The sequence below is a fragment of the Centruroides sculpturatus genome, unplaced genomic scaffold (assembly GCF_000671375.1).
Source record: "Centruroides sculpturatus isolate CEXI.00-Female unplaced genomic scaffold, Cexi_2.0 scaffold670, whole genome shotgun sequence".
Taxonomy (NCBI): domain Eukaryota; kingdom Metazoa; phylum Arthropoda; class Arachnida; order Scorpiones; family Buthidae; genus Centruroides; species Centruroides sculpturatus.
In genome coordinates this window covers 281585-291560 of record NW_019384923.1, presented here as the reverse complement: position 1 = coordinate 291560, position 9976 = coordinate 281585, and the positions used below count along the sequence as shown (strand labels likewise).

Genomic DNA, 9976 nt, shown 5'->3' with positions numbered 1-9976 from the left:
TCTCCGTTGCGTGTCGCTTCGCGTTGAATTTTCGTCGATGTTAAGCCTAACGAAGACTATTGTATCGTTAAAAATTATTTTTTTATTTTGTACAAACAAAATAAATTTATTGAAAAATATAAAAACAATAAAAAATTATACTTCAGATGTTAATTTAGTATCAAAAACGTAAAATATTTGAGTAGCCCGAGAAATAGCCGAAGATTGCAGCGCCACAGCACTAGCGAAAATTTAAATTTGCCGACTGGAATGCTTTCAGATAACAGACGTTTCGGATAACCAGCTTTTGGATAAACGACGCTCTACTGTATGACATTTATAGAAAAATATATTTCTTTGCATGTATAGTTAAAAAGAAATATATTTTTTTTATAAATGTCATATTTGTCCTGGCAATTTTTATTTATTGTAAAGTTTATTTGTATTGATGCTAATTTTGAAAATATGGGATGAAAATTTAATTGTAGCTTTTAAGAAAAATTATTTATTGAATACAATATGTTATCTGTGTCTTGAGTTACATAATATTTAAATCATTTTCTCAAAGTGTAACTTGTACTCCTGGGATACACAAAAGATCTTCATGTAACATATAGCAATTTTTGCTATGTACTGTACAAGTGACACAAGAATCATTATAAAGAAAAAATGCTTCAGTAACAAATTATTTTATTTACTTGTATTTATATTTCAATTAATTATATATTTTGTATGAATTCTCTTACTTAAGTTGTGATAAGTTCTACATTTGAGTACTCTGCAAAGTTTTTTTTTTGCAAGGAGGTAAAAAAATTTAAAAAAGGGTATGCAAAACTTTAGGAAACACTGATTTAAACAATAGAAATTGAATCACTTTTTATACAAACTGAAAGTTTTAATTATTACTTACAGTAATTAAGTAAAGAATGTAATAATATCAGGACCACTCAGAATTCTTATAAGTGGCCATGACAAAATTTTTATCTTTGGTCCACCTCTCCTCCTGAAATCTCAATGTATAATTAATAGAATTAAGTTTAGAATAGTCAATAAAACAAAGTTAACATTTTAATCAGAAATTTGAATATTCTGCATTAGCACTTTTCATTATTCCTTCAGAATTCTTCATATCTTTAAATTAGACCTCTTAACATCATGTACTCTTTCAATATATATACCCTTTGTGGATGGCCGTTAGTAATATAAAAGCATTTGGTCAATAACTAAAATTTTAACAATCAATTATATATACAGTAGACTCTCCCTTATAAAACAGGTTCATATAGTTTGGATTCCTATATGACAGCTAAAAAATTGCGACCATATTCATATAAACACGCGTATAGGTTTAAACGTATCGGGTGTAGTAAGGATGTTTTATCATAATATTAATACCATATATATATAAAACAGTTTTACTTTTCCAAATGAAATCTTATATAATTAAATAATGTATTTTCAGTGCTGTGATGGAAATTGTCCACCATGTGAACAATTATGCGGACGCACATTAAATTGCAAAAATCACAAATGTAGTAGCCGATGTCATTTAGGTATAATTTATTATCTTTGTTAATATTTTTTTATAAAATGATTTATAACATAATAATTGTATTGTCAATTTATACATTAGGTCCCTGCTATCCTTGCCCAAAAAGGATTGATGTAACATGTAATTGTGGTTTTAGTAAAATTGTTGTACCATGTGGGAGACAGAAAACCACAAAACCTCCAAAATGTAAACAGCTTTGCAAGTAAGTGATGAAATTATCTATTTTTCAATAGTTTACTAATGTTATTTCTTTTTAAAAGTTTAGAAAAATTAATAAGCTTTATAGAATATTATAATTTTTCTGAATCTAAGTGACATAACAATCATGGAAACAGCTCTTCAAATTACAAATAAAGTATTGTAAAGTTTTTTTTATAGAAAAATATATTTCTTTTTGACTATACATACATAGATGAGTCTTAGTCCATTTTTTGTCTCTTCACACGCTATATGAGGCAATAACAATTCCGTCGGCGAAGTCACTCTTTCTTTGTAGGCTACTATTCACCAAAAAATGTAAAATAGTTACGAAAGTCCTCTAGTGGTAGCACAGCAAATTAAAATTAATAATAATTACATTAAATAAAAATTGCCAGGACAAATACAGTAGAGCGTCGTTTATCTGAATCAATTGGGGACTGGGGTCGTTCGGATAACTTATTTTTCGGATAACGAATCATGTACAAAAAACTATNAAATAACTGTATTTTAAATAATTTTTTAAGTAATAAATGTATTTTCAAATTAAAATATAATAAAGAAATTATGAAAGAGTATGCTTTATGGATTGTGTAATCATATATATATAATCAGTGTATAATCATTTTCATGCACAATAACCGAATTTGCAATTATGGATATTGATGCACAAATAGTTCATAAATTCTATCAGCTTTTTTTATGCTTCGGCTGATAAATGAAAAGAAAAATGTATTGGAAAAATTTTTATTTATAGAAATGAAATCATCATACCAACATGACAAAAGTTTTTAACAGAAATAAATTCCTTTATTCACTAACATGTAAATGTTAGAAAATAATTAAACAGAAAACAGTAGATGAAATGATTACAATTACAAACTAATGTATTTTAAGCATACTTAGTATGTATGATGGCATAATAGAAATATATAACTGTCCTAGAGCTGCTCATAGATATTGCCCATGTGGTAAAACATGTATGTATAACTTTATAGATAAATATTAATATAAAGATTTTTACAAAACCTGATACATTACAATAAAGCTACAACAACTGCCATATGTCATATGGCAGTTGTTGTAGTTTGATAAATATTAAATGATAATTCATTAAAGTTTTATTTTATTATACATGACTAATATTTTAAAATAGAACTGAAGGCAGTAAAACTAAACTAAAAAAATTATAAGGTTTAATATTGAAGACCACCAAAGCTAAAGTCTTGCTTTTTGCCTAGAGGAATGGAATTTATATGGGTCATTTGCTGTTATAGACCATTTAACAATGTGCAGTGAGACATTGACATGCTATTCTGCATCTCTGAATGAACCACTCACTGGACATTGTTACATCATTGTTACATACATAATCAGCAATTTTGTTGGTCTTTNGCTCATAGATATTGCCCATGTGGTAAAACATGTATGTATAACTTTATAGATAAATATTAATATAAAGATTTTTACAAAACCTGATACATTACAATAAAGCTACAACAACTGCCATATGTCATATGGCAGTTGTTGTAGTTTGATAAATATTAAATGATAATTCATTAAAGTTTTATTTTATTATACATGACTAATATTTTAAAATAGAACTGAAGGCAGTAAAACTAAACTAAAAAAATTATAAGGTTTAATATTGAAGACCACCAAAGCTAAAGTCTTGCTTTTTGCCTAGAGGAATGGAATTTATATGGGTCATTTGCTGTTATAGACCATTTAACAATGTGCAGTGAGACATTGACATGCTATTCTGCATCTCTGAATGAACCACTCACTGGACATTGTTACATCATTGTTACATACATAATCAGCAATTTTGTTGGTCTTTGTTTTCATAAACAGTTGTATACCAATTGGTGTGAACAATCCTCTTGATTCTTTTTTGACCCTTCTTTTTGTCAAGCTGTTGTCAGCCACAGGCCTGTCTCCAGCTGGAAATTGTTTGTGTATTTCACTATTCTTGGTACTCTCCAGAAACTGTCATTCAAGAAAAGCCAAAAAGGTTGGCAGTTTCTGTGACTAGAACCACTGCATCATGTACAGACAATCATGCCATGTTCAAGCTCACTTAAATCTTTCTTTTACCATTCTTATATTTAAACTCAAGCAAATTTAAGCAATAGCCAATGATGTGATACTGGACTGCAGTCATGTAATTTCCTGTTTTGTCATTTCTGCACAAATTAGAGAGGTTGTGGCAGACGTTTTCAGCCAAAACGTGAACGTTGGACATCGAGCACTGCCATCTGGCAATTCTAGAAGGTTGATAATGGCGTTGGCTATGTCTAGCATGGCGAGTAGAAGTTTGGCTTAAACTTCATTGTTTTGTGTTTGGGGTTTAAATTATGATGTATTTTATTAAAATAATGATTATTTAAGCATTTATGAATAATAATGTAAAGAAACAGACGATTTTAATTCAGATTTATTTAATTATTCAATTTTTTTTGCAAGTGATGTGAAGTGCCTATAGAATTTACATATATTTCTGTTCATAATAGCTTATCATAATTCTGTAGGTGTAGGTTTGTTCTTTCACAGCATCTTCTACCATCAACAATGTAATATGTTTGTAAATTTTCTAAAAATAATTTTCCAAGCTGCTTTCGGATTTACATAAGCCACTACTTCCCTCAACAAAAGTATGAGGTAGTCTTATTGTCCTATCATATGGTAGGAGAGACAACGCTAATTAAAAATAATTATTTAGTGTTATTAAACATCGTATAAATACTTTAAAATAGTTTAATTTGTTTATTTACCTTTGCTAGTAACATTCGTCATTGTTAAATTTTTCAACAATATCCCATGAGTCAGTGTGCAACGTGAACATGTGAACATGCAACATGTTTGATATGGGAGTTCAAAATTCAAACGTGTAATTCTGCTTGCCATACAAGTTTAACATTTGAACTTTGGCCGCAACCTCTCTATTGTTTTCTCAATAGGTGGTGTGCTTAATAAAGTAGTCACTCAATATATATGTAGTAATGTAGATAATAAAGTTTTAGGTAGCTTCTGAGCTATTAAAAAAGAACTAAACTAACTAAAATATTTTAAAAGAACTATAAATGAATTTAAGTTCTCTTTTAATGGATCAGAAGCTACCTTTAAGTTAATTTATAGTTGGCTTCTGATTATGATATTTTTGATAACTTGTATTTAGTTTCTCTGTAAACATTGTTGGAACTAAAAAAAATGTTTAATATTTTTTGTAGGAACAAAATTGAAACAAGAAAGTAATAGATTCTTAATCTTATTGTTTAAATAATGAAAAATGTTTTTATTAATTGTTTAAAATAAAAAAATGCATACTGTATATAAAATTATATAAAGTTTAATTTTTGAAATTAATTCATAAAATTTTTAAAAATTTGTTGTAATTGATCAATAACTAAAATATTAATCTTATTATTTAAATAAAATGTCATACTAAAATGAAACAAAATATGTATAATATTGAACATTATAATAAATAATAATTCTTTAGATTTCAATTAAATTTGAGTTAAATTTTGAATTTAGAATTTTAAGCAGTTAGATGAAGTAGCATTTTAATAAATAATAAAGGAATTTGGAATTGGCATATGTCTTATACAACCTTTTAATGACAAATTAATAAATCAAATAATAGCATGAACTAACTAGAAGTCTAAGTATTTTCATATAGAAAAATAGTTATTTAAAACTTTAAATTTTAAAATAAATAATTTTATTTTTTTATATAAATATTTATCATCTGAAATAATGAGCAAAAATTTAACTTTTTAAGCAAACATTTTTTAGTTTCTTTAAAAATCATATAATTATTGTAGTATGATGATTATTTATTACATAGTACACTGGAATTAGTGGCAAAAATCTTACATTTATTATTATTGAACAATTAAATTCAAAAAATATTTTACATATATTGATAGCAATGCAGTTACCTTGTACTGAAGACATTCCGACTTGTGGAGATACTTGTGAGAAACTCTTATCATGTGGAATTCATCATTGCAGTCAAAGATGTCATGTTGGATCATGTGATCAAGTAAATATTTTCATTTTGTTATAATTTTATTTCTTTTTAAATAGATTTAGTATGTAATTGATAAAGTTGTACATGAAAAATAATGATTTTTGTCATTTTTGCATATATATATATAAAATTTTATATGCTGTTATGGATTTCAAATGGGAAAAAGAAATACTTAAGAAGAGTGAATTAATGAAAACTATTATAAATTCAACTTCTTTAAAAATTTTGAATAAATATTTTTTATAGGCAAAATTCTGTTTGCATAGTTAAAATTACATATAGGAAATGCAATAAAACAATTTTAAAATAAAATCAAAATAACTGTATTTTAAATAATTTTTTAAGTAATAAATGTATTTTCAAATTAAAATATAATAAAGAAATTATGAAAGAGTATGCTTTATGGATTGTGTAATCATATATATATAATCAGTGTATAATCATTTTCATGTACAATAACCGAATTTGCAATTATGGATATTGATGCACAAATAGTTCATAAATTCTATCAGCTTTTTTTATGCTTCGGCTGATAAATGAAAAGAAAAATGTATTGGAAAAATTTTTATTTATAGAAATGAAATCATCATACCAACATGACAAAAGTTTTTAACAGAAATAAATTCCTTTATTCACTAACATGTAAATGTTAGAAAATAATTAAACAGAAAACAGTAGATGAAATGATTACAATTACAAACTAATGTATTTTAAGCATACTTAGTATGTATGATGGCATAATAGAAATATATAATATTGATAATATGAACTACATGCTACATAATCATTGTCTCTAATAATTATTAGATGATTATGTAGCATGTAGTTCTAATAATTATTAGTAGGCTATATTTATAACATTGTCTCTAATAATTATTAGAGACAATGTTATAAATATAGCCTACTAATAATTATTAGAACTACATGCTACATAATCATCTAATAATTATTAGAGACAATGATTATGTAGCATGTAGTTCATATTATCAATATTATATATTTCTATTATGCCATCATACATACTAAGTATGCTTAAAATACATTAGTTTGTAATTGTAATCATTTCATCTACTGTTTTCTGTTTAATTATTTTCTAACATTTACATGTTAGTGAATAAAGGAATTTATTTCTGTTAAAAACTTTTGTCATGTTGGTATGATGATTTCATTTCTATAAATAAAAATTTTTCCAATACATTTTTCTTTTCATTTATCAGCCGAAGCATAAAAAAAGCTGATAGAATTTATGAACTATTTGTGCATCAATATCCATAATTGCAAATTCGGTTATTGTACATGAAAATGATTATACACTGATTATATATATATGATTACACAATCCATAAAGCATACTCTTTCATAATTTCTTTATTATATTTTAATTTGAAAATACATTTATTACTTAAAAAATTATTTAAAATACAGTTATTTTGATTTTATTTTAAAATTGTTTTATTGCATTTCCTATATGTAATTTTAACTATGCAAACAGAATTTTGCCTATAAAAAATATTTATTCAAAATTTTTAAAGAAGTTGAATTTATAATAGTTTTCATTAATTCACTCTTCTTAAGTATTTCTTTTTCCCATTTGAAATCCATAACAGCATATAAAATTTTATATATATATATGCAAAAATGACAAAAATCATTATTTTTCATGTACAACTTTATCAATTACATACTAAATCTATTTAAAAAGAAATAAAATTATAACAAAATGAAAATATTTACTTGATCACATGATCCAACATGACATCTTTGACTGCAATGATGAATTCCACATGATAAGAGTTTCTCACAAGTATCTCCACAAGTCGGAATGTCTTCAGTACAAGGTAACTGCATTGCTATCAATATATGTAAAATATTTTTTGAATTTAATTGTTCAATAATAATAAATGTAAGATTTTTGCCACTAATTCCAGTGTACTATGTAATAAATAATCATCATACTACAATAATTATATGATTTTTAAAGAAACTAAAAAATGTTTGCTTAAAAAGTTAAATTTTTGCTCATTATTTCAGATGATAAATATTTATATAAAAAAATAAAATTATTTATTTTAAAATTTAAAGTTTTAAATAACTATTTTTCTATATGAAAATACTTAGACTTCTAGTTAGTTCATGCTATTATTTGATTTATTAATTTGTCATTAAAAGGTTGTATAAGACATATGCCAATTCCAAATTCCTTTATTATTTATTAAAATGCTACTTCATCTAACTGCTTAAAATTCTAAATTCAAAATTTAACTCAAATTTAATTGAAATCTAAAGAATTATTATTTATTATAATGTTCAATATTATACATATTTTGTTTCATTTTAGTACGACATTTTATTTAAATAATAAGATTAATATTTTAGTTATTGATCAATTACAACAAATTTTTAAAAATTTTATGAATTAATTTCAAAAATTAAACTTTATATAATTTTATATACAGTATGCATTTTTTTATTTTAAACAATTAATAAAAACATTTTTCATTATTTAAACAATAAGATTAAGAATCTATTACTTTCTTGTTTCAATTTTGTTCCTACAAAAAATATTAAACATTTTTTTTAGTTCCAACAATGTTTACAGAGAAACTAAATACAAGTTATCAAAAATATCATAATCAGAAGCCAACTATAAATTAACTTAAAGGTAGCTTCTGATCCATTAAAAGATAACTTAAATTCATTTATAGTTCTTTTAAAATATTTTAGTTAGTTTAGTTCTTTTTTAATAGCTCAGAAGCTACCTAAAACTTTATTATCTACATTACTACATATATATTGAGTGACTACTTTATTAAGCACACCACCTATTGAGAAAACAATAGAGAGGTTGCGGCCAAAGTTCAAATGTTAAACTTGTATGGCAAGCAGAATTACACGTTTGAATTTTGAACTCCCATATCAAACATGTTGCATGTTCACATGTTCACGTTGCACACTGACTCATGGGATATTGTTGAAAAATTTAACAATGACGAATGTTACTAGCAAAGGTAAATAAACAAATTAAACTATTTTAAAGTATTTATACGATGTTTAATAACACTAAATAATTATTTTTAATTAGCGTTGTCTCTCCTACCATATGATAGGACAATAAGACTACCTCATACTTTTGTTGAGGGAAGTAGTGGCTTATGTAAATCCGAAAGCAGCTTGGAAAATTATTTTTAGAAAATTTACAAACATATTACATTGTTGATGGTAGAAGATGCTGTGAAAGAACAAACCTACACCTACAGAATTATGATAAGCTATTATGAACAGAAATATATGTAAATTCTATAGGCACTTCACATCACTTGCAAAAAAAATTGAATAATTAAATAATTCTGAATTAAAATCGTCTGTTTCTTTACATTATTATTCATAAATGCTTAAATAATCATTATTTTAATAAAATACATCATAATTTAAACCCCAAACACAAAAAAATGAAGTTTAAGCCAAACTTCTACTCGCCATGCTAGACATAGCCAACGCCATTATCAACCTTCTAGAATTGCCAGATGGCAGTGCTCGATGTCCAACGTTCACGTTTTGGCTGAAAACGTCTGCCACAACCTCTCTAATTTGTGCAGAAATGACAAAACAGGAAATTACATGACTGCAGTCCAGTATCACATCATTGGCTATTGCTTAAATTTGCTTGAGTTTAAATATAAGAATGGTAAAAGAAAGATTTAAGTGAGCTTGAACATGGCATGATTGTCTGTACATGATGCAGTGGTTCTAGTCACAGAAACTGCCAACCTTTTTGGCTTTTCTTGAATGACAGTTTCTGGAGAGTACCAAGAATAGTGAAATACACAAACAATTTCCAGCTGGAGACAGGCCTGTGACTGACAACAGCTTGACAAAAAGAAGGGTCAAAAAAGAATCAAGAGGATTGTTCACACCAATTGGTATACAACTGTTTATGAAAACAAAGACCAACAAAATTGCTGATTATGTATGTAACAATGATGTAACAATGTCCAGTGAGTGGTTCATTCAGAGATGCAGAATAGCATGTCAATGTCTCACTGCACATTGTTAAATGGTCTATAACAGCAAATGACCCATATAAATTCCATTCCTCTAGGCAAAAAGCAAGACTTTAGCTTTGGTGGTCTTCAATATTAAACCTTATAATTTTTTTAGTTTAGTTTTACTGCCTTCAGTTCTATTTTAAAATATTAGTCATGTATAATAAA

The 9976-nt window shown here is 26.0% G+C and overlaps 1 protein-coding gene across 1 annotated transcript in view; it reads left to right on the top strand.

The window, feature by feature from the left end:
- Positions 1–9976, top strand: part of LOC111631886 (NF-X1-type zinc finger protein NFXL1-like) — a 64627-nt gene that overhangs the window by 35734 nt on the left and 18917 nt on the right. Inside the window, exons 10-11 of the mRNA XM_023376222.1 lie at positions 1442–1532; positions 1613–1733. Coding sequence (XP_023231990.1) covers positions 1442–1532; positions 1613–1733 — 212 coding nt within the window. The remainder of the gene's footprint in view (positions 1–1441; positions 1533–1612; positions 1734–9976) is intronic.